The sequence below is a fragment of the Drosophila ananassae genome, chromosome 3R, assembly GCF_017639315.1.
Source record: "Drosophila ananassae strain 14024-0371.13 chromosome 3R, ASM1763931v2, whole genome shotgun sequence".
In the NCBI taxonomy this organism is placed as follows: domain Eukaryota; kingdom Metazoa; phylum Arthropoda; class Insecta; order Diptera; family Drosophilidae; genus Drosophila; species Drosophila ananassae.
This window is the reverse complement of record NC_057930.1, coordinates 22,249,159-22,274,011: the sequence shown is the minus strand read 5'-3', so window position 1 is coordinate 22,274,011 and position 24,853 is coordinate 22,249,159. Positions and strand designations below refer to the sequence as shown.

At 42.0% G+C, this 24,853-nt stretch overlaps 1 protein-coding gene and 1 non-coding gene across 4 annotated transcripts; one reads left to right on the top strand and one right to left on the bottom strand.

Annotated features, from left to right (window-relative positions):
* Window positions 1–3,167: 3,167 nt before the first annotated feature.
* Window positions 3,168–24,853, top strand: LOC6502454 (fez family zinc finger protein erm). Of its 3 annotated transcripts, none has more exons than XM_032451748.2 (2): window positions 3,168–3,833; window positions 22,192–24,853. In XM_032451748.2, exon 2 carries the CDS (start codon window positions 22,204–22,206, stop codon window positions 24,046–24,048), a length of 1,845 nt encoding a protein of 614 aa, XP_032307639.1. In that variant the 5' UTR covers window positions 3,168–3,833; window positions 22,192–22,203; the 3' UTR covers window positions 24,049–24,853. The 3 variants fall into 3 exon arrangements, with proteins under 3 accessions (XP_032307639.1, XP_001962135.3, XP_032307640.1); XM_001962099.4 differs by lacking the exon at window positions 3,168–3,833 and adding an exon at window positions 20,247–20,541; XM_032451749.2 differs by lacking the exon at window positions 3,168–3,833 and adding an exon at window positions 21,991–22,131.
* On the bottom strand, window positions 8,393–8,465 carry Trnar-ucu. Its single transcript has one exon. It is a non-coding gene; the product is annotated as a tRNA-Arg (tRNA).

The window sequence follows — 24,853 nt, the reverse complement described above, 5'->3', positions numbered from 1 at the left end:
TTTATTTTCCACAGGTGAATTAGACAGTAATTTCTTATTTTATTTTTATTTGATTATTTAGTTTACTAAGATTTGTAGGGAATTTGCAACATAAATTTGTTTCATGTGAAAAATGAAATGATCATGTGAAATGATTTATTTGATTAATTTTTAAAATATTCGCTGTATTTAAAATTAAATACTTACTATTATTACTATGCTCTTTTCATACCTGAATTAATCTAAAACAAAATCATAAAAGATTGTTTTTGGATATTGGAAAAAGTACAGAGCCCAGCCACTCTTAGTTTGCTTCTTTTCCTTTTTCAATAGCCCCCAACCAGTTTTCACCTTTGATCCTGATTTTCTTGGTTTTTTTGTGGCAATTTTGGGGACTGACAAAGCGATGGGCAACAACAAAGGGCACACATGCAGAACACTTAATTCATAACAGACGACAGCACATAAATAAATAGTGAAAATTTTGGTTTATTTTCGGCAACTTTTTTGCGGTATCGGTATGAAGATACCTTTGTTACCTTGCATCCCTCCATCCTCCATACTCAAAAAATAAAAATCGGGAAAATAATAAAAAATATTTGACAGGTAAGAAGCGTGTGCCACTCATTCAGGACACACATCCCCGTACCCGGGCGTATACAATTGCAATGCAGTGGTGCGAAATTAATCAACGTCGATGCTGTGCGCTTTTACAATATCATGATTTCTTTAGTGGACGAGATTCAGATACTTTATTTTCGATGATGATTTTTCTGAAATGAGTTTTGAGCTAATTGCTACGTAAAATGTATTTCGCATTACCCCAAAATGAAAGTAAAAGCCGGATTTTAAACTAAGTTTTGAATTTGGAACAAAAATGCCGTTGCATAGACCCTTTTTGAGAGATAGAAGTATCATTTATGCGGGTGCCTGTTGAATTTCCCATGGAATTTCCCATGGAAGAGAAAGTGAGTGGGATGGATTGAACGAATGGGACAGGGCTATGGCCACGAGAGAGCAACAGTTACAAAATGTCGAGGCTAATCAAGCTGAGGACACGCCCACCGATTGGCCATTCAAAGATGGATGCTAGAGCAGTATGGCGCATGCGCTGCCCCCACTATTTGATACGCCCACTAACGGTTCTTCCTTATGCTCATCATGGGGTAAAATCCCCACCATTCCCACCTCCATCTTCCTTATCCACACCCACACAGATGACATTACATAGGTGAGGCTACGGCAACGGTTTTATTTACTCACCCGTTGAGCCTTTTGCCTGGAAACCCACCAGGTTCAGTTGGCTCTGTCATTTTGTTGTTGCCGGAGCAGCCATGTGGAGCCAATGCACTGGGATAATAATGTCAAATTTTATTATAAACTAAAATAAAAATACAGTTTATGTACCTTTAGGCATAGAATTGCTTATAATAATAGGAGAAGTTCAGGCTTAATCTTCAGGCTTAATCTACAATTAAAAAAAAAATAACATTCTCTCAGTGTCCTCGCTCATTTCGTTGCGTTCTATGCAGAGAAGGTATCCTACTCTTCACCCTGCATCCCTCTAGCCGCCTCCTTGGACTCCTTCGTTGCGTCTTTTATTTAATATTTTATATGCAAACATTTTATTATCCCTTTTTCAACTGCGAGCTGTGCTATCTGGCAGAGTTGTCGTTTTTTTCCTGCCTTGAATTTGGCTTTTGTCCATTTCAATTGCTGTAATGAATGCCATATCTCCTCTCCTTCCATATCCTTTGTCTTCAGGACATCCCTGCTCCTCCCAGCTCTCCTCTTTTTATTTTTGCAGACACTTGAGGTGTGGAAAATGCAAAAAGTTGATTTCTTCTGGGCGTCTTGTGGAAAATTCTTCTAAAAAAGTTGTCATTACGAAATGGAATCTTTTGGCTAAGGAATCTTAAAAGTTTTTGGCTGTTGGACATAAAATTAAAAAGGATAACATTCTTTGCTGTAGCTTATAGGGAATATTAAATTTTTAGATCATAGATCCTTTGAATAATGCAATAAGTTCCTATAGTAAACCTTAAAAAATCACACCTCTTGACTTAAAAATTTCTCTAAAAAATGTCTTGTTTTATTAAAAGACTTTTTCAGATCGGTTCCCAAACTAACGGGACTAGGGATCTCCCTGTAATTTTGAATTCTCTGTACTGTTCCTCACGCATGGGAATTTCGTTGATTCTTTTGACATTTGCCTTGCATCTAATTACTGTAATTATTTGATTAAAAAATCTCCCAGGGTGCTCAATCGTTTCACCTTTTGCCATCGACGCCGCCCCTTCGCCCCCTTTCACCCTGTCTCCCTCTGGCTCGTTCTTTGTGCCAGGATCTCAGTTACAACAAAACAAAGGACCCCTCGAACACACACGGTTGTATGTGTGTGTGTTTATATTCGGTTGTCATGGATTCGAATGAAAATTCAGATGCGGAGCAGATTTCACATGCCCTCTCGTTGAAAATTGCACAAAAATGTGATTCCAATGGGTATTTTTAGTTTTTTTTTTGCTTTGGCTGTGCCCTCGGAACACGATAATGTCCCAGCAGGATAACAAAATGGGAAAAGCCTGAGGGGGCACCCAAAAAAAAAGGCAAAACTACTGCGAATATTAAGAGCAGTGTGCTACGTCATTAATATTTCATATATACGTTTTAATAAATAAAAAGGAATATATAAAAAGATCCTGAAAATTTAATAGATTTTAGTTTAGATTGAAATCATATCCTTCGATTGTGGGATCACTGTACTCACCTGTGTAAATGAGAGCGCAAAAAGAGGCAAATCAGAAGAGCAGCGGCAGAACAGCCAGCGACGATGCCAAATTGCAGTACAAATATGTACACACCCATCAGGGGCGTAGGGGGAGGGAGAGGGGGCCTCAAGGATATGATAAGGGGAGGTGGGCCGCATGAGGTTATGTAGGGGCAAAAACTTAGTAAAAGGACAGTCAGCAGCTGCCAAATCCTGCAGAGAGCGGGTGGGCGGCAATAGGGTGACGGTCCGCTGAAGATGACGAGCATGATGGCGTTAATAGCACACACACACACACACACATACATAGGCGCACAACAAACACTCACACCAACACATTCAAATAGTCCTATGTGGCATACGGTGCGAGCGGGATGTAAAGATGATAATGATGTTCCGCCTCTCCCGCAGTCGACGGCTCAGCGTCATTTGAACCAGAGCGAGAGAGTGTGTCGGGTGATTTTTGTTGCCTTTCGCATTGGACTTTGCCGTCGGCAAAGGCGGGTGTGCTGAAGTGAGACAGGACATCAGACAGGACGACGAGGACACTGACGAGGAGCAGGCGCGCGCGCTCTCTTATTGATGAAATTTACCGTTTCGCCGTCGCCATATTTTCCGTGACTTTCCGCCAGGACATCGCTGGGGCAACTTTTGCTCCTGGGGTTTTTTGTTTTTGCCTTAATTTGCTTTGGCGCATAAATCAAATATTTACATTCCGAAATTGACGTCTTGAAAGCGCGGTCGCAAAAATCCAGCCATCGTCCTGCCAATAGAGATCCATCGCGTGTGAGCCTGCCTGTTTAACCTGGAGGTGTGTGCGTGTGTGTGTATGTTTGTGTGGGCTTTAATACCAAAAACAAACATTAATTTGACCTGCAGCCGATTAGTGAATAAAAAAGAAAAGGAACAAGACTTGAAAGGAGCTCCGACCCCTAAAATATAAAGACGCTTTGATGTTGAAGAAATCAATTTGCCACGAAATTTCATCTCAATATTAACTCAAGCTCAGGAGATCAAAAAGGATATTAATTGCTGTGGGTAAACATCCAAAGTTTGGATCCTGGCTGGCACTTTCCTCTTCCCATTGGTAAGTTGGCTCCTTCTGTTTGATTTTAATTTGTGAAACTTAATTGTTGTTTATGCAAGAATGCCATAAATTAGCACTCCTAGGTACTTCTTATTGGACGCTACATACTCTAATATTTTTCAAGAAAAATCTCAAAAGAAATCCTTTCAAGAAATGTTCCCCGCTGACCCAAAAGTAGGTCCTTACTTGGCTTGAATAGTGGCCAGAAGTAGGACTAAAATATTTAAGACTCCGCCTGTTAAATGCCAACTAGCCGCTAAGCCCGCCACTCGAAGGGTTTGCCGCTTTCCACTTGCCACCTTCCACTTTTCACAGTTGCCCCAAAAAAAAAAAAAAACCAAGAAGAGAAAAGGGTTGCATAGCGTTTTGGGAAAAAAAAAACCGGGCCACTCGAGGAGGCCAGTGAGTTGCCCCTGAGGGCGGCCAACAAGGATCAGGCGTGTGTGCGAAATGAAATGGAAAGTGCCCTCAGAAGCTGCCAACTGAGCGCGACAATCTGTCAAATGTTGAAATGTTCAGTTCTTGTTGTCGCCTGTCGTCGTCGGTCGTCTATCAATTGTTAATGTCACAGACGCCCAGCGTGCGGAAAGGATGTGGTCCGCCATGGGGGTGTAGAGGCCTCTAAAGTCAAAGCACTGCTCAAAAAAAGCTATTCAATATTTCCATCTTTTTTACTTTAAGAAACCATGAGGGAAACTTATTAAATAAAACAAGTTTCTTAAGAAAGAATAATACGAGTATATTTTTAAAAGTTATAGAATACTATATATTTTAAGAAAACTAAGCATCTATTTTTAGCTTAAGAAGTACCTTAAATAAGTTCTAATATATATATTATTTAATACAAATATTTAATCCTTAATTATCCTTTTTCAAGTGTAAAAGACTAAGCATCTTAACGTGATGTTTTTGGCCTGTTTAACTTTCGCTTGACTGGCGTTGGCTTTCTTTCTTTATTTTTAATTGGGATTTCTGCTCCTGGTGAAGTCCAATGTCTTGGCGGGCAGGATTCGCAGTCGTGGCAGGACTCGCACTCCTGAGGACTTTCGCCCTCACCGTCGCTGTCGCTGTCAATCTTCGATTCAGTGAACAAGGAACTTGGGCCAGAGTCCACGCCACGTGGTAGCTCCTCTTTCCCTCGCATTTCTTACCCCTCCGAAATGCGCTTTTGAATAAAAACACAATGTGCAGTCCTGAGTCCGTGCGGCAAGGACTATGCAGAAGCAAGGGGGTGCACAAAGCGTTTACCGATTTCAACTTTCCATTTTTGTGGTTTCTCGCATTTTTTATTTGGTTTTTGGATTTTTGATTTTCTGACACGGGTACGCTGGCAATCGTTGTGACATTTTAATTGTTTATTTGCGCAGAGTCCTCCGGTTCTCCGGCCTGTCCTCACTTACTCCGCATCCTTCGTGGCCCGAAATCCTTGCATTCGCATCCTGCATCCCACTCAAGTGCTCCGTTTGTGCTTCCGTAAACCCAATACATTTTCCTTCTTTTTTATCCGGCGGGTGAGAGTTGTTCCTCTATTTTGAATTCCCCTCTGAGAAATCGAAATTTGCCTTGTCCTGTGGTGGAGAGTCCTTTGCAGAGTCCTCCAGTTTCGCGTTGCCGGTTAGCGTACATTGGTTAATGTAAATATTTGGCTTTTGTTGTCACTTCAAGTGCTCTTTGCTGCTGTTTATTATTAGTTGGGGTTTTTTTTTATTTATAAGGAAAGGTTTTTTAAAGTCGTCAGGGGAATTGTATAACTGAAGCATAAAGGGAGTAACAAAATGTTCAAAAAAAAAAAAATATAAAATATTACTCTTGCTTATTCAAGTATCCTTGACAACAAGTCTTTGTTTTAATTTATAAAAATTTTAAACTTACATATTTCTAATAACCTTATTCCCCTACCTTAACATGTAACCCCATTTTCCATTTCATAATTCCTAATATTAATAACTTATCACACTATTAATAAAAAAATTGAAAAGAAAACTCCACTACCCGCTCAATTAAACCAGCTTAGCTGCTGTATCTTTTACATGTCGCTGACTTTTTATGATATCAATATTTAATAAACGAAATCCCCGCGCCCCCCTGGCGGCACTTGAGCAGCAGCCTGCGGATAAAGAACTGTTCAAAAATCAACATAATCAACCGGCAATCGCAACAGTGTGCCGGAACAACCACCGAAAACCCTGGGCGCCCTCATAACCTCCTCATAGGGCTTCAATCAAACGGTTCGGGCCTAATAAGCCCAGTGCCCAGTGGCTTGCATATGGCAGTTTATTAGATACAAATTTTTGAATTGGAATTGAGATTTTTGTAGCCACCCTAAAAAAAAATAGATGTCGACCATTTTGCAGCTGGAATAGTTGCTCTATTTATGCTTCGATTCGGTAATGGGTGCAGCAGGGTGACGCCAGCAGGGGTTTGCTGTTAAAGATCGCCATGTGTAGCCATTTTTTCAGTTTTCAGGATTCTTTTGTGATCCTGGAACAGGACTAACCCCTATAAAGGACTTGATTCAAGTGCGCAAAAAAAAACTAATAAAAAGGGAAGTCGCAACATCGAAATCGGGGTTCGTTCGGTCGAAAAACCAGCAATTAAATCAGCGTTTATTTAGTTCTCGGGTGAGACTCAGATGCTCACTCCCCTCTCCGATGGTTGTAACTTTTTGTTTATTATGCCTAATTGCAGTTACTCCATCATCACCATGCCACCATCATTATCATCATTATTATCCTTGTGCGCTTTTGTCGGCTCTCCTTTTGCAGCTGCTTTCATTTTACTTTACTTTGTTCTTTTATTTGCATTCCAGCCGTCCCACATGGCGCATACTTGATATTCTATTTGAGGCAAGTTCTTTTCGAGGCGTTTCCTCGCGCCACTTGCATGCTTAGATATTTGCATTATTTGCCACTTTTTGCGGCACTGCTCTAAAAATAATTTTAGAGCTCGTTAAGGGTCTTTTTTCCTTCTCTGTGCCTCTCTACATTTTTTTCCTGTGGCGCAAATTGTTAGTTTCGAGTAGAGGATAGAGTGGCGAAAAAAATGACTGGCACAGTGGGTGATAATATTTTCTATTTTTTGGTAGTGTTCAGGGAAGGGTTACAAAAAGGGAAGCTACATTATGGCATGTGAAAATTGAAATCGAAGCAGCAGGCTTCTTAGGGGAACTTCAACTTGTTTCGCAAATGGTTGGGTCGACAAGTATTGCGTTTTTAAGGATGGGAATATGTAATTATTAAAATTATTTATTTTATATATATTTTTTGGTGGTATAGCTGATTTGAAAATTAGAACTGAAAACCTGTCACTGGACTGGAAATAATTAATAAACTATAATGTATAAAATTTATAAGAGCTTATTTGAATATTTTGAACATATTTCTTTGAAATATTATTATTAAATCCTTCTAACTGCTTTTATAGACTTATACTATTTAGTAAAAATGACAAAATCCTGGCCCCCCATTTCCCATTTAGTGCCAGACCTAGTCTAGTCCTTGGAAATCATTTAAATAAAGATTACCAACATGCACGTTGGCAGCCCCCATTCCCTCCATAAGGAGGTCGATGAAAAGTAAATTATAGAGTACAATACCACTTGGAGGCGGGACCGAGACTGTCGGCAAATTACGTGGCCGCAAATGGGGGATTTATTTTTAAAACCAGAGGCTAGAAGAACATCGCCGGTTAGAACTGAAATTGGCTGAAAAGTGGGGTTCTATGGTTGCACATTTAAAGGCAAACTATGGGGAAAACAAAATGGCGGATCTGTATCTGTAACTGTATGGGTAGATGTGTGTATGAGTGTGTGTGTGCGGGTAATTTGCGTGTGCGCTGATCATTTGACAAGCGAAAAAGCGACAACAAATTGCCGTGGCACGAAGGAGAGATTCTATGGAATCTCTATGGATAAACCAACAACCCCCTTCCGTAACCCCGTTCCGGTAAACTCGATGAAATGCGGCGGGAAATATGGCTGGGGTATGGCATCAGAGGAGTGCATCATCGTGTCAATATTTGTATTGGTCATGTAAACATTTTTAATAGGCTGTTTATCAGCTAGTTTGCCAATGGGTTCCTCCTGCTCGTCCTGCTTGTCCTGGCTGTACGGATACTTACGTATCTGTTAGATACTTGACAGCTGTTGCAATTTACGCTCGAACTGCGCGATTCAGAAATTTTACGCTTTATTTGCGTTTGGGCTTGCGGCATTCGAGTTTTCTCCACTTTTCTATTTTGTTGAATGTATCTTGTAGATACTTATTTCACTGTTTGCTCTGGGCAAATAGTTTTAAAGAGGGCGCCAATTTGTTTGCCGTTTGTCAGTTTGTTTTAATTGAAAATTACATTTTTTAAAGAAGGATTCCCCCGTGGAAGCGAAGACCACAAAGTGATTTGTTTGCGTTGCTTAATGAGGTTGAAAGTGGGTGGTGTTCGAGGGATTTTTATCCATAAAAAAATAACTTAAAAAATAAATTTAAAAAAAATCCCTGCTCTATTTCCCAACTTAGTATATCAGAGTTACATCTTTTAAATATAAGTAACACAGTTTGTGTTTTCAACCCTTGCGGGGATCGAACCCGCGACCTTTGGATTAGAAGTCCAACGCGCTATCCGCTGCGCCAAAGGGTCTTACAACTTCCGCCCGACTTTTTGCTCATTCATATATTCTACAATTTTCGGACAAATTAAATTTTAAGTATAACACCAACAATAACAAAAAACCAACAAAATTCGAAAGAGAATCTCTTTGTTGAGTTTATTTTTTTCGAGATGCGTACTCTCAGCAAACATCAGACAGCTATTTAAATATATGTTTGTTTGCTGGCTTGTGAGTTTCAATTATTTTTAGAGAAAAGTGAAAGAGATATTCTTTTGAAAAAATAATCTATCTTGGTATTGAAAAAATTCAAAAATTGTCGCCTTTGAGAAGCGTTCTTTTCGGTTAATCAATAGATCTTCCCTGATTAGAGTTTCAAGGAGCCATTCAATCACCCCTCATGGGGGAATCCTTTCCAGTAATTTTGTTGGCGAACATTAAGTGCTCAATTTTTGCCTTTCATTTAGTTTCTTTACAGGCTTCACTTTCTTATCAACTCGTTGGGATCTTCATGCGCTTTTGGCTAATAAAAGGTGGGGGTTGGATTTGGTTTGCTTCCTTTTTTTGTTCATAGGGGTAGCTGTAGGGGGTTTCCTCTCGTGACTCTGAACAATTACTCAACTTGCTTTAGCTGCTGTTGCTACTTTCGGTTTGTTAACGAATTAATCAAATTGAACCAGACCAGGCCAGGCCAGGCCAGGTCAGACCGACCGAGTCAGACAACCCCAAAAATAGAGTAATTTACCCATTTGCAGTCCTGGCGATTTTTTATCTCTCAGCCCTTTCGTTTTCAAGTCCATTGGAAGTGTCCCCTCCTTGTTCCTTATATATATTTTTTTTTTTAGATCAAGGGGGAGTTTTCTCACTTGTTCGGCATTGTCGTCCTGCGTGATTTATCTACACCTTCCGACGGCTTTATTTCGCTCCTTTTTTTTTTTTTGGAGACAACAGAAGAAAAACATGCATATGTATGCTAACCTGGGGGGCAGATTATGCAAAGTATTTCTGGTCGCCGTTGCTTGCAACTCTCGAAACGGATATTAAATTTTATTGCCCGTGTTGCCATGGAATATCCTGGCCCGGAAGGGGAGGGAGTTGCTGATTTTATTGTTGAGCTCATTGAGCACTGAAGTACCTGCCCGGTCAATTAGTCTGTTACAATCGCAGTCCGGAATGTGCGTGCATTTTTAAGTGAGGAATTTCAAAAATTGCATCACAAACTGAATGGGGTTCTTAATACCAGAGCGGCTATTGTCCGAAAAAAATATTCTTTTTTTCGTTGCAGTTTTTTTTACAAATGATTTTTTATACAGAATGTGAAATTCCTAAATCCTTATTTAAAAAGTGATATAATTGAAATAAATTTACTTTTTTAGGCTACTGGTTGATCTGAATATACAACTGAATATATTCAAAAACCACATTTTAGATTTTATTAGTTTCCTTTTTGTTAGAAGCTTAAATTTCATTCAGAAGGTTTCATAAAATTTTACTTATTTATAGACTATAGATTTATAAATAAATTTAAATTACCTATAAATTTCTGTTTGTAAGCTGTATTTATAATTTTTAAAAACAAATCTCTTATAAATACAAACCCTCCGGGCAACAAAATCTTACCTTGAACCGGTTCTCGGCTAAGGACATTCTTAAGGAACTACATCCTGTCGCCCACTCGCATTACAGCAAGCTGGCACGAGCCAAATTATAATGCCAAAATCGTCACCGTCACCGTCACCGCCAACATCGTCATTATCGTCGTCGGGAATGTGAATGAAAAGCGCACAGACCTAGCAATTAATGAGCAGTTGTTTGCCTGGCAAAGCACTCAAAGGACAATGCCAGGACCTGAGTCTGCGAATGCTACTGACAGCCAACTGGTACAATGGAATTCGAATCCAAATAGGGAGCAGGGAGTACAAAAAAAAAACCGAAAACGTAAAACATATGCATTTGATTTTGAAACTGGAAGCGACGATTTTCGCTTTCATTGCGGGGACTTTGTACATTGCGGAATATAATTAACCGGAAGCGCGGCACACGCGCCATGAACAGGACGATGAACAGGACTCGAGGACAGGATGATCAGAACACCGACGCAGGATCGAAAGCAAGGCAGGGATAACAAGGATCGCGTGTCAACAACCGTAGAAAGAAAAAGCATTTCCGCTGCCACGGCCGCCGAAAGCGAAATCAAATGTCAGGACAGTGAAAAAGGACGAATTACGCCCCGAAGGAGCAACCGGTTTTGCGTGAAGGATAATCAAGGCTAGAGATGATCATACACTGAATGAAATCATACCAATTTCATCCGTTTTTTATGATTTTTTTTTAGAAATTGGACTTTGAATTTACTCTACTTTTATTTCACTTTAAGTCCTTTATTCTTATTTTTTTAATAAGTATTTCTCTCGGTGTATTAATGCTCATTCAACATGATCAAGGCAATGGCAAACAAGTCCTTTGATTATCCTTTTCTGCCCACTTCTGCCCGAGAAGCCAGAATCTCTGCCGGCAGCTGCCACAGGATGAAAATAAGCAAAGAAACGAATCTCGATCTTGGTGGCTAAAGAACAATTGTTCGACTGCGCACATTGCTTCCTGTCGTCCTGCGAGCCACCGGAAGGATCAGCGCCGTCTTCGAGGGTTGCTCCTTGGATTGCTCCCGGACTTCTATGCCTCAATCTTTAGAGTACACACTCCCGGATCCTAGCTAGCTCACTTCATCCCCCTCCTGATCCAGATTTCTAATATATTTTTTTTGGAGGCGTGTTCGCTGGTGTGTGTCGCATATGTAGCAATTAACAGGACATGTGCAAAATCCTACCCGCATGTCCTTGAGCGCGTGCCTCGCGTCCTTAGAAAATAGGCGTCATCCGGGGGGCGTAGCGCCTGCTGCAATTCCCTCCCCGAGCCACCAACGTCATCCGATCTCCTTGCAAGGATACGCATTGAAGGAGGTGTGGTTGTGATGCCAAGGAATGATTCTTAGAGAGAAGCAGCTGGCACTCTGTTTAATAAATTTCTTATAACCGGGAAAATCCTTTCAAAGATTTCAAGTAAATAGTTAAGAATAAAGTTCTTTTGGGAGAATAATAGGGTTTTTTGGTTTATTAAAAGGGTTTATCCTAGTGGAGGTTCTGTTAAAATTTTATATATTATATTTATAAACTATAGAACTTGCAAATATTTTAACCAACAAATAATGGCAATCAATTTCAAATCCTTTAAAATCCTATTTCAACTGTCATAACCACTCAGGCCGCTTTCCTCTTCCGCTTAAGCTAATTATCCTGTTAAATATTTCCCCTTTTTTAACGCCGCTTGCCCTTTCACCTTCTCTGGCCTTAAACTGAAATGCGTTTAGCGACAAGCCCTAAAAAAATATTTAACTATCGCGTTGCATGGCTGCAAGGAGGAAAAATAATTCTCCCACGACCGAGGGGGACAAATCATAATAGCAAATAAAACACTTTTCGACCGATTAGCATAAGGATATGAAAAATGTTTCGTGTTCGCTGGAAACATTGTTGAGCCGTGTGCCGCCGCTTCGCTTCCTGTCATAAAATGTAACAACAACAATTTGTGACACTTCCCCCTTCGCGGGCGGGTCACAGGTCACGGCGCTGTTTAGCAGGTCGACGGGTACAAGGGTTGAGGAGTTTGCCGGAAAGAACAAGGAAAAAATAAATATGTTTTTTGAAAAAGTTAAGCGCGTGTCAACGTTTTGGGCGGGAAATTATTAACATGCTCATGTTGGCCGCACCCAGACCCCGTTTCAACCTGCGGTTAAGCGTATTATGCAACATTGTGCCCTGTATCCTGAGTCCTTGGACCTTCGTCAGGACTGGACACGCGACCAGGGCCAATACAATTATAATTGCAACAAATTGAACGCCGCCGGTGGCACGCGTCTCTATTAGCTCATCATCCGGTGGCACGAAAAACAGATTGTCGGATGTTGGGCGGATTGGGTGGTTTTTTTGGTTGATGTGGGCGGTTGGGTGGTGCAACTTGGAAACTTTGTTTCTCCCTCACGGCTCGACTTTTCCCATTTTTTCCTGCCTTCCTCATTGGCTGTTTGCCACACTTCGCCTACGGTTGATTTATTGGCTTTTACTTATTTCCGGCCATGTCCAATGTTTCGATGTCCTCCGGACGGTTTAAGGGCAATTTGGCTTAAGCACTCTTTTATTGGCTTTCGCTTGAGACCCCTCGTATTTTCGTCCTTCCTGGTATTTGACACATGGTGATGACTTTTGGGTAATAAATGGAGCGATTATGGTGACAAGTTTTTATTAACTGTCAGTTATAAATAGACTTGAATGAATACTTAACTCCAAAAATATGAGTTGCAATCCTGGTGGTCTAGCTCATCATATTTGCATAAATAATTACTAAAATTATCCAAAAATAATCTGCAAAAGTAAAACCGCAGCTGGTGGTTGGTCAGTCGAAACCGCAATTAGGTAATTAGTTTTATCAGATCATTGATCAATGTTGTACAAGAATTTTAAAACCCAGTGGCCAGCTGAAAAATCAAAACAATGATTTATCCGGAGTGGAAACGCTCAAAGGATTTCGGCAGTAATTTGTGCTAATTTGGGTCCACACGGATGTGGGTATTGAAAATCATAGAAAGATATATCCCATACAAAGGAGTAGGGATTTATGTTGTGCCGCTGTCTAATAACCCATCAAAATATAGTGGAAACATGTCAAAATACTGTCAATACGTTTCCCAAATCTCTCTATCCAGCCATCTCTTCCCAGCACTTGTTCTATAATTGTTCTCTAGAGAGCCCCTAATAGGGAACTACAATATCTTTGAAAAGGACCGACAAAGGACCGAGGCTACCTACATACACCCGCTTCCATATCCACTAATCTCTATGTGTGGGTCGTGGGTCTCGGTATTGTATCGGACCCAAGTAGGAAAACATGCTTGAAGGATAGGTTCTGGCCGGGATTATACCTGTAATTTGGACTGCTTAGATGCTTAATTGTGCTTAAATGTATGCATAGCTTATAAAATATTTGCCTTAAATATTTTGGTTAATCATGAAAGGGTACAAAGCACTCCCGGCTATACTTCTCAGCATATATCCTGAGGAAAGATAGTGTTTTTGGTGAAATGTGCGGTTGAAAATCCTTTGAAAAATACAGGCTAAAGTTTGTTTGAAAATATTTATAAATAAAAAGAAGAGTTGTAAGAAGCTATGATTTTGTTTAGATAATTATTTAATCCTGTAATCTATTCCAAACATTTGGCTTAATGACAATTGCAGATCTCCAAACAATTTGCGGATTTCCTATTAATAATTCGCTCCCCTTCGCAAAATACCCTTGAGTCCAATCCACTTAACATTCTACCAAACAAAAACCCAATGCGTATAAATTCTGAATGAGTCTTCACAGTCAATTTCGCTAATAAAAGTGTTTTGGCAATGCTGGCGAAAAATAATGCCGCCATCCCCAACTCAACCCAATCTTCCACCCATCCATCCATCCACCCGCCTGATATTTAATTTCCTTCGGCTAAGCCACAATTTCCGGTGACACCTACCTAACGGGAAGCAGAAGGCAACGCCCCCAACAGACATCAAATCAAGGACTCGAAGCTGTCAAAATGCGGCCCACAATACGAAATTATGACAGCAGGGATGGGGAGTACTATTTTATTTCCGTGTATTCCACAAAAATAGGGATGTGTGTTCCATAAATGTGCGTGTGTGACAAAATGCCAGCATACGCATCGAAAGCCAATTAGGGAAAAAATAAATCACGCTTCGAAGGCAGAAGGACTTGTATGAAAAGGCAAAGGATGCACTGGGAATAAAAGTGTCAAATATGAGAGCTTGAAATATGATATCTGAACTACTATATATGAATGTTTAAAGTTCCTTTAAATTTTCAAATATTTAAATTTTTAGTTTTTCTTGCCAAAAAGCCACTATTATATATACTTTGCCCTAATTTAAGTATTTTTCTCAGTGCACTTACCACATCAAACAGCCTCCCACAGACAAAGAAACCCACGAAACCCTAATACACATGCAGAAAACCCGCACACATAGATGCACAAGTACAGTAGACAACGCGCCACACCTCCACCCTCCCGAAAAAAAGGAAACCAAGCAAGTGCCAAAAGCTGATTTCACTGTAATTACAATTCACACTCCCTTAAGGGGGTGGCGGGTTTTTGGCTGTGGGGGGGGGAGCTTGTAATCCCGGCAAGGGGAAATAAAAACATCCTGCAAATGTGTTCTTTTTGTTTGGCAGCACTTAAGCGATGGCCTCCCCCGCAGCCACCGCCCTGGCAGACGTTTTTTTTTGTCAGAAGAGTGAGGGACTGCTTCTGAGGTTTGCTGATGATGATGATGAGTTGGCGAAACCCGCAAAACAGACACACCCACCCGTTCTACGAGGATGTGGAGAAAGGGTGGAAGAAATGGGTGGTTTTTGGGTGGAAACTCTTGCCAATGCACTGGGATTTCTTTTTAAAAGTTTCAAAGGGAAAGGGCTTAGTTATATGATTTAAAGGATTAAGTTATAAGTTTTAAAGGATTTTTTTTTAGCTATTCCAGGTTATCATTTATAAAAATATTATTTTTAAAAGGTATATAAGTTTTACCTTGAAATGTACTTCAAGTTCTTAAAAAAAAGTATTAGTTCATAATATTTATCAATAGTTCTAGACTTATACTCTCCCAATATTTTTTTCAAGTGCCTGGGTTTTTCCACCTTCCTTGTGGGAGGATGAACGCGTGTTAGGCCTACCCACTGAATAAACAAAGACCAGCCTGGGTTGGTCCACCTTAAACCCAGAGACACCATAAACCACCCAATCCCTGGGGGATGCCCCGGCGTTCGGGGTGTAGTGGGGTGTGGGTGGGCAATAGAAATGTCACAAACAAACCGATTAAACAAGTACTTGGCAAACAAACGCCCACAAAAAACCACCAAACCAAACCACCGCCCGACACCGCCCAACCGGCAGGCGAATCAAAGCTGTAAACTGTAGTCCTTAAAACAGAATCAAACAATAACCGAAAAGTTTCCAAGGGTGACGAAGCAAATCTCTCACCTAACTGGAAACCGGAAGGCCCAACAACCCTTTTGTAAAATTCAACTGGTCTATATGAAGGTCCACCTTTTTTTTGGCAGGACTTTCGATTAAGTAGATGGTGACATCGTTTTGTGGGTCACGCGACTCGGCAAAGGCTTCCATCCATTCCATTTTATGGTAATGCCTGCTTAAGCCTATTAGTGTCAATTAAAAAATTATTTCCAAAGGGTTTCCGTAAAGGTTTTGAGAATTGAAAAAGTTTAGAATGAAGTTGGGAAAGTGTCAAATGCATTTTTAGGATGTTTACGAATTTAAGATGCGATTAGACGATTAGTCGGTCAACTGGCTAATCAGTTGTGTGGGAATAAAAAATATAAAATAATGGATTGCTAGGATGGTCTGTCAAATGCAGGATGGCCATAAAGCAATCAAACAATTCCCTACTACGGTCTGAGAAAAAGAGAAAACCCTGTCATGAACTCAGGACTGCCTGACCAGCCACTGGCAGTCTAATTTGTGGGTGTTATGGGGAATTAACCTCTTAATGAACTAATTTACTCAAGATTAAGATGACAAACAAAGGAGGCGGCCGCAGCTAATTGTAAAAAAGGATAGACAGAGCTATAGAGAGAGAGAGTGGGATGGCTGGAGGAGTTTCTGTAGGTAGGAGATCCTGGATCCGAGATAGGAACCTTGCAAATTGCCAGGCGGTTAATCTATTTAAACGCGCCAAATACGCGCGACACAAAAGCAAATCACCGAAAGCAAAAGAATCGCACGGAATAGTGCACGGAGGAGGAGAACATGGTCGAGTGAACAGATTTAAGGATAGAACGGATCAAAGGACGATCGGCCGAGGGAAATCTGTCTGTGTGACCGGTAGCGGACAAAGGACGAAACTCGTCTAATTGCGCGCCTATGAAGGAAGCAAAAGAATCCTAGAACCTAGAACGGGCTAGGATTCCGGCAGAATGCAGAGCGGGAAGACGAAGAGAACCTGCCAATTGTTTGGGAACATCCCTTAATCTGTGTCGGTAATCGGTAATCGGTGAAAATCGCAGGACACGCAGGCACAAAAGCAGAGCGGTCGAGATCCTTTTGAACTTTTTTCCATGGTCGCAAAAGAAGGTTAGCAAAATATTATTACAAACCTACAGAAACGTAACCCACATAAACAAAGTGGGTACACTTGGAGAAAATGATTTTAAGAAAGATTTAAATACATTTAAAACTTATATTTTTAATATTGTTAAAATCACTATAGACGGCAGTCAACGAGGTGACGAACTGCATGCCTTGGCGAGGAGACTTTATGTAAAGCTTTATAATAATGTCTATAAAAATACTACAGAGGTTAAAGAATTATTTAATCATCAAAGAATTAGATTTTTAAATATTCTTAAATGCAACTTTCACCCACACATTTTCTCCATGTGCATCTGATTTCGCATGTGCCTGTGTTTACTCTTGAATGAACTGAAAACATTTCAATTTGACAATCGTAATGGAGGCAAGGATGCTGAAGCCGCTCAGCGCTAATATAGGCGATTTGGGGGATTACATCAATTGTAAAATTGGTCAAACACCGCAATTGTTTCATTCGCAAATCGGATATACGACTGCCCCTGAAAACGCGCTCACCCACACGGTCACAATAGGACGAAAAGGACGAATCCCCGGGCAGCTGTTGAGTTTCCCTTTGAGAGGCCTCTCATCACCGGCCATTGTCCAGTCGTGTTTTCGTCCTAGTTACACATATATGCGTATGAATATGAATGCATTTATGTAGTAGCACTGCTTACGGATGCTTAGGATAGTGAATGTATCTCATGGATACGCAGGACATACAGTCCCCTTGTTCAATGGCATGTAATCGCTTCTGGCTTACCGCAGATTATGCAAGCCGTGTTCTCTATTTCCCATAGAATTGATTCGATTTTCCAAGGAAAAACTCGGCCAAATCTCTGTTGCAATCTGGCATCAGGACTCTCTCCGTCCCGGAGGTGTAAATCTTCAATTTTAAGGTTAATTTTTCGACGAGGTGCGAGAAATGCGAAACTATTTTATTGGTTTAGTAGAGCAGTCAGGGGGCGTAGGAAGGACCTCGTCCACGAGGAGTAGATTAGAACTAGGATGTATAGGGATTGGTATTTTACGGAAAATTAGCAAAATAAACCTTTTGAAACTATCTTCTTGTCATAAAAAATAAATATTAAGCTTTGATTAAGCTTCAAAATATGAAAAAAAAGGTCCATTGCAGCCATTTTGTAAACTCATTAAAAATTAAACAAAAAAGCGCAGAACTTGGCAGCAAAAAAAAAAGGCTTTAAAAAGGACCTTTTTTTTTTAAATTGCACACTTTTGCCCTCTCTTTTTCACTCGTTTATTTACCATTGCACTCTGCACTATTTGCATCCCTTTGCTTTTTTCTTCGATATTTTATTTTTGCACATTTTGCAGGATTTTCAAGTCTTTTTTTCTCTCTCTTGTCATAGTTGTTGTTGTTAAGCTTAGTTCGTCCTGTACTGTTCTGCATTTACAGTTAGTCCACTCTGACCGCCTCTTTTATCCTTGCCACCTTTCCAGCTCCCCAGCTTCCCCTGCTTCCAGCATCCTAGCCTTTGAAAGTGTGTGTTTGGTCATGCTTGCATGTCCTTTGAATGGATGATGAAAACAGAGATAAAAAAAATGGCCAGAGATAGCAGGAGAGATTATATGAAAAGAGAGAAGATGGACAAGAAAAATATATTTAACTTTTTTTATTATATTACAATTATTAATTAAAATAAAGAATGAAAAGCGAGTAGTATTATCCTTCGAAACTTTAACTTCATACTTCAAAATTAGTTAAAATAAGTTAGGAAGCTCTTTATTTTCTCCCAGTGTAATTGAGCTTTAGAGGCCTGTGACATTTTGTTTGTTGAATGTCCAGTTTGTTGTTATTTATGCTGTCGTTGTTTTTTTGTTGCATTTATTTATTCAACTAAATGCAGATTGCACATTTCTGCATCATGTGCAGGTCATTTCGTTTCCAGTTAATAACGCTGTTGTTTTTGGTTCTTTGGCCATAATTGCGATTATCTGCCCGTACTGCCGGGCTTTTTATGATGAGTGACATGTGAGTTTGTTTAAAAAGCACTCAGACATGAGTTTTCAACAAACAAGTGCTCACGACTTGATAGTTATCCAATGTCAATGTGAATAAAGCTTTGACCTTTTTGTGCATTTCATAGGCTATGTATTTTTTAATTTAATAAAATGATATCCCTGGAGAATAGTTAGTCCATTCCTGCTATCTAATCAACAAAGAAACCCTATTTACATATCGATTTCCTTGCACAAAACCAACACAATGAGCCAGTTTACCTGAAAATGCAATGAAAATGGCGGCCAAGGATCCCCCCGTTATCCTGAGTCCCTGAAGGGTTGTGCTTTTGTGCGATTCTGTAGCTGCAACTGCTCAACTCAACTCCTGGAAAGCCAGCCACGGCAGCGATGTGCATTGCAATGCCCAACCAAGGTCCTAGCACTGTAGTCCTGGCTTTGTCCTACACAAGGGGTGTAGGGGGCAGGAGTAGGAGTAGGATGACAGAAACGCTCCAAAAGCAAACAAAGTCAAGAAAGCCGCGCCGGAGACATCGTCAAAATGAATATGAGATTATATTTGAATAGTGCCGGGGTTTCAACTTAAAAGGGTACTTGCAGATACAACAATTTAATGTATATATTTAAGATTAGAAGTTATAAACTATAGTTTGTAAATATATAGTTCTATATAATCTATAAATTCATAAAAAGGATATTTTTGCAAAAAAAGTTTATTTGTTTTTAAACTTTTTAACTCTCTAAGTTTATGTTTAATTTAATTTATCTTGAATTAAATATATTTAGCGTATAATATCACAAATTTAAGACTATATAGTCTAATTCCTTTCATGTTTCGAGCTCTTAGGATGTAAGGATGAGTCTGCCAGAGAATCCTTGCCCGCTGGCGGGCTAAAGGTGAGCAAACAAAGACGCTGATAAAACGAAATGCCAAAACGACAATTGAAACGCCCAACAAAAGGCAGCGACTGTCCATGGGGCGGCAAACGGGGAGGGGAATTAGGGGGATCGGGGTCTCGGGGTCTCGGGGTTTCGAGGATTCAAGGATTCGGGGTTGGGCTACTACATAGAGTAGTGCAAAAAGTCAACTTGTGACGGGAGCCTGGTCTGGTGGCTGCCATTTTTTGGTGTCTGCATCGCATCCAAATCAAGTGTGAACGGAATCCGGCCAAAGGTTGCTCTCCAACGCTCGCCATCTCTTTCCCCATGTAGCCTCTTCTTCACCGGCACTCCAGCACTCCGGACTCTTCAGCATTATCTCTATATAAATATTTTAGGGGCGGTATCTTTGCGCTGCAAGCACGCCTCCCGCTCTTCGGGCTCGCACTCTCTCTGTTCCACCATAATATTCCAATTCGACATTTTGTCCTTTCATTCATAATGCTCTGCCATCGTCGCTGCCGCCGTCGACGTCAGGATATGTGCCATCCAATCTGAACATGATGATGAAGTTCTCCTTTTGCCTGTCGGTCCATCAATCCGTCTCGCTCTGCCATTTGCAAAGTGTTTGTCTCTCTTTTTTATCAGCCGAATACCCTCTCTCACTCTGGCCAAAAGGATACCAGGTGGCAGCGTTTTAGGGGTTGATTCCAGGGGCAACCCTCCGACCTCAGTGTGTGTCCTTTTCATATTTCTTAAGGCCCGCACCGCTCGTTGTTTGCCTTCATTCCGCTTCGGTCGCTTATCCTGTGCTGAACGCATCCTGAACGCGTCCTGTTTATCGCGTTTCGCATTTTCGGAATTTGCATTTGAATTCCACAAACGAACAAATAATACAAAAATATATATCTTTTTACGAAACAAGTGAACTTTAACCTGAATTGATATATAAGTGTGTGTCTTGATAATTATCCTTATACATCCGTGGAGACTGGTCTTCTCCTGCCCAAGGAATTGGATACTCACATAGGCAGTGCCTAAATATGGTTTACTTTGTACGTATTTTTAAATGATTTTTATGAAACTTAAGGGAGAATGTATTAGTTTTCAAATGCCGTCGGAAATTTTGAAATGGGGAATACTTTAAAGGGTCCAAGTGGATTAGTGTCTAGTAACTAAATTTGTATATTAAAAAAAGACAAATTAGTAGTGTTATCTTGAACTATGAAATTGCAACATAAAATGATATCATGAAATATTATTTTTTGTTAATATATCGGAGAACTATTTGAGAATACTACCATATAGAGAATGTTAGAGGAGAACTATATAGAATATTATAAACCTGACATAATATTAGAACCATATAAGTCTATATATTAAAACCAAGCTTTTAAGTCTGACTTATGGAATTGAAGGTTTACTTTGGAAAATTATTCAAATTTTTTACTAGATCAGGATCTTTAATATATATTTTTTCAACATTTGTTATTTGTTCTTTCTTAAATGAACTTAAATGGCTTCTAAAAAGTAAAGTTACTTCAACAAATATGCCATTTTCAAAGTTTTCTTATAGCTCTTCCAAAATTGTATCATGAAATCAACTTGAGACAAAATTGTTCCCCAAAACTTTCTAACTTTATAAGAGCCCACACATTGTTAATAAGCTTGATCCCACATATTCACACTCCTCAAGAGTGATTTCTAAAGTGGCCACTAGAACACCAGCCTAATTCCGACTGTTCAGAAACCAAACTGCCCCAAAACTTATGCGATTATATTATAGTCTGGATGAAAGTTCCGAGGTCGAGGGCTGACCGTTGCTGCCTCCGGGTCAGCGTGTGAAATGGGCTACGCCCCCTTTTTGTTTTAATAAGATTAAATGGCACTGCCAGAGGCCGAGTTCCAGACCTTCCAGAGGAGCGGAGCTTGCCTTGGCGGGAGCTTACTTAGTGAGGCGTCAAATCAAGTTAATTAAAATCGGTAAGGAAGTCGGTAATCGCAACGGATGTCGCACATTAGCCACACTCGAGGGCACATGGGGAAGATGGAGAAAATGGAACTCAAACCCGAGGTCGCAATCTTACACTTGCATTCGAGTGTAAACGATTTAATGATGTGCGAATAAAGCCAAGACCCGCGCCAAAAATAAAACACACATAAAGAATGTTATGATTGATGGCAATATGCTGCTGCTGGCAAGGATTTCCTCCAGCTCTGTTAAAGGATTGGGCCAAAGGATTCAGGTCCTCCTTTGTTTGGGTTAAGTGGACTGTGAGGCGGGGACAAGCACGGGTTAAATGTGAATATGCAAAATCGATTGGGAATAATATTAAACGCATTGCGGTTGCTTTTAATTGCAACCCGCTGACTGGCCATGAATGATCCTGGGTAAATGTCCTGCCGGTGGGAGCACGCCCTCCACTGGCGTTTGTTTATGTGTTTCCACATTATTTGCACTTGACTGATCCGCTTTCAGACCCTATATAAGTACACCGGGGGGGCATTCAAATAATTTATGTCGAGTTTTGGGGTACATTATTGATGAAAAATAGAATTTTAATGTTTGAATTATCCTGCTACCCGCTGCTGTGAGGTTTTTGGCACAAACAAAGGAGGCGTGTCCTTCGATTAATTGATAACCCGTTGCTAAGTTTTGCATACTCAGTTTTTAACCCCATTTTTATTGCCTCTTTCCATTGTAGAGTCCGCGTGGCATGCAACCGTGTAGTCCAGCGGGAGAAGTCGCAATGATGCCGCCCTCGAAGAGTCCTGTCATGGAGAGTGCCGCCTCTGACCAGAATCCCGGCCAGGCCCCGGCAGACCAGAGCGCCAAGCGGGCATGTCCTTTGAAGTTTTCGATCGCCAAAATCATGGAGCCGGATCACAAGCCCACTCAGGCGACAGCAGTGCCGCCTCCCCCATCGCAGCTGCCCCCATCCCTTGTGTTGCAGGACGACAACGAGGATGATGAGGATCCAGAGATCGATGCCGATTCGGAGCGATCCTGCAGCCCCATTGAGGTGACCAGCCTGGAGCAGTCGCCCGTGAACTACGATTCCGCTTTCAAGAAGTACGTGCCGGCTACGTGCGGAGGCGCCACCAACTCGGCCACAGCCGTGCAGCAATTTGTAAACACCCGCCACCAGGAGCTGCTTTCCCAGTATCCCCTGCTGTACTACGCTCCCAACCAGCTGATGTGTGCCGCCGCCGCCGCCCAGTACGCCGCCCTGACTGCCCAGCAGCAGTCGCTGACCCACCTGAGCAGCTTCACCGCCTCGCTGAACGCCAGTCTCCACCACTCGCAGTCGCTGCGCCGCAATCTGGGCCATCCTTTGGCTGCAGCAGCCGCCGCAGCGGCCGTGGCACAGTCCCAGGCGGTAGTGCCGAACATCCAGCAGAGCCTGGAGAAGTCACCGGTGGGACAGAGGGCATCCGGCGGAGCCAGTCATCAGGCTAACCTGAAACGCAAGCGGTCGCCGCAGGATCAGGGCGAGGTCACCCCACCCCCGGTAGGAGCTGCCTCAGCAGCTGGTGGCTCCAATCGCTCCCGATCTCGCTCCCCACGATCCCCTTCGCCGCACGGATCCATAGAAGACAGCAGTCCTGGCTCGGCCAATGGCGGCAAGCCAAAGACCTTCTCATGCCTGGAGTGTGGGAAGGTCTTCAACGCCCACTACAATCTGACACGCCACATGCCGGTCCACACCGGAGCCCGGCCCTTCGTGTGCAAGGTGTGCGGCAAGGGATTCCGGCAGGCGTCGACTCTGTGCCGGCACAAGATCATCCATACGTCCGAGAAGCCCCACAAGTGCCAGACCTGCGGCAAGGCCTTCAATCGCTCCTCCACTCTGAACACCCACGCCCGCATCCATGCCGGCTACAAGCCGTTCGTGTGCGAGTACTGCGGAAAGGGCTTCCACCAGAAGGGCAACTACAAGAACCACAAGCTGACCCACAGCGGCGAGAAGGCCTATAAGTGCAGCATCTGCAACAAGGCCTTCCACCAGATCTACAACCTCACCTTCCACATGCACACGCACAACGACAAAAAGCCCTACACCTGCCGTGTGTGTGCCAAGGGCTTCTGCCGTAACTTCGACCTGAAGAAGCACATGCGGAAGCTGCACGAGATCGGCGGTGACTTGGACCTGGATCTGGACCTGCCGCCGTCCTATGAGCGGAGGAGAGAGTACACCCGACGGGAACCGCTCTCCGGCTCCGGAAGCTATCCCCACGGACAGGCTTCCGGGCAGTTAACGCCAGACTCCAGTTCTGGCAGCATGTCACCGCCCATAAATGTGACCACGCCGCCGCTTTCCAGCGGAGAAACCAGCAATCCCGCCTGGCCTCGCTCCGTGGGAGGAGTTTATCCCACGGCGGGAGGAGCTTACCAACTGGGAGTGCCGCCACCACCGCCGCCACCGGACTACGCCACCGGCTCTGCCTTCTTGCATCATCATCCAGCGCATCAGCAGCAGCCGCAGCTGGCACAGCAGCAGCCTCCACACTTGCCGCAACAGCAGCGGCTCTCCGAGACCTTCATAGCCAAGGTGTTTTGACAGCGCTACTATGCCGATAGCCTGAACAGCTCCACGACGGCCACGTCGAGTTCCATGGCCGCCAGTACCAGTACCAGCACCAGCAATTGCAATTCCAGGAGCGATCTGTTGATCGACTGACTGCAATTTGTGGCAGCGGCAGCCGCTGCAAGCAGCTCGCAGGACACCACCCACAGCCGCAAGGAGTCCTCATCCCCGGAGCTGGAATGTACAGCCCTGGGCAGTGCGGTGAGAGCCTTGAACGGTCTTTTCTAGACGACAGAGGAAGCATAGGAATTAAATCCCCCGAAAGTAAAACCTCAACAGCCACTAAATGGTTTCAAACTGTGCAATATCCCCACACTATACCACCACCAGCTCAAAAACGAATTACTGCAAAACCACAATTATGTATATAGAGAGTAGTCTTAAGTCCGGCCAATGTGTTATCCTTAGACGTAGAATCTCCGAGTTCTCGATGTGTATAGGCTATAGATAAAGCGATTTAACTAGTTAGTTCTAATGGTTAAATGTGTAGCCCCAGCACTGAGTGCCGTGTATCGAAGTACACGGATATTCTCGAGTGCGTTTGGCATTGTGTTTTTTAGCTTTCAACCGAAAATACATAAGAGGATGTGTATCTTAGAGTTGTACTAAATATCTGTACTGTATGTATTTGCATATATGTATCCCTAAGTGTCTGTTTAATCGAAGAAATCAAGCAAAAAATTTTGACGATCGACGAATGCATTGAATTTGTTTAGTCCCTAAGTGATATTATTGATAGTGTTTAAGCAATAAATCAATTCTTCAATCATTAAATGTA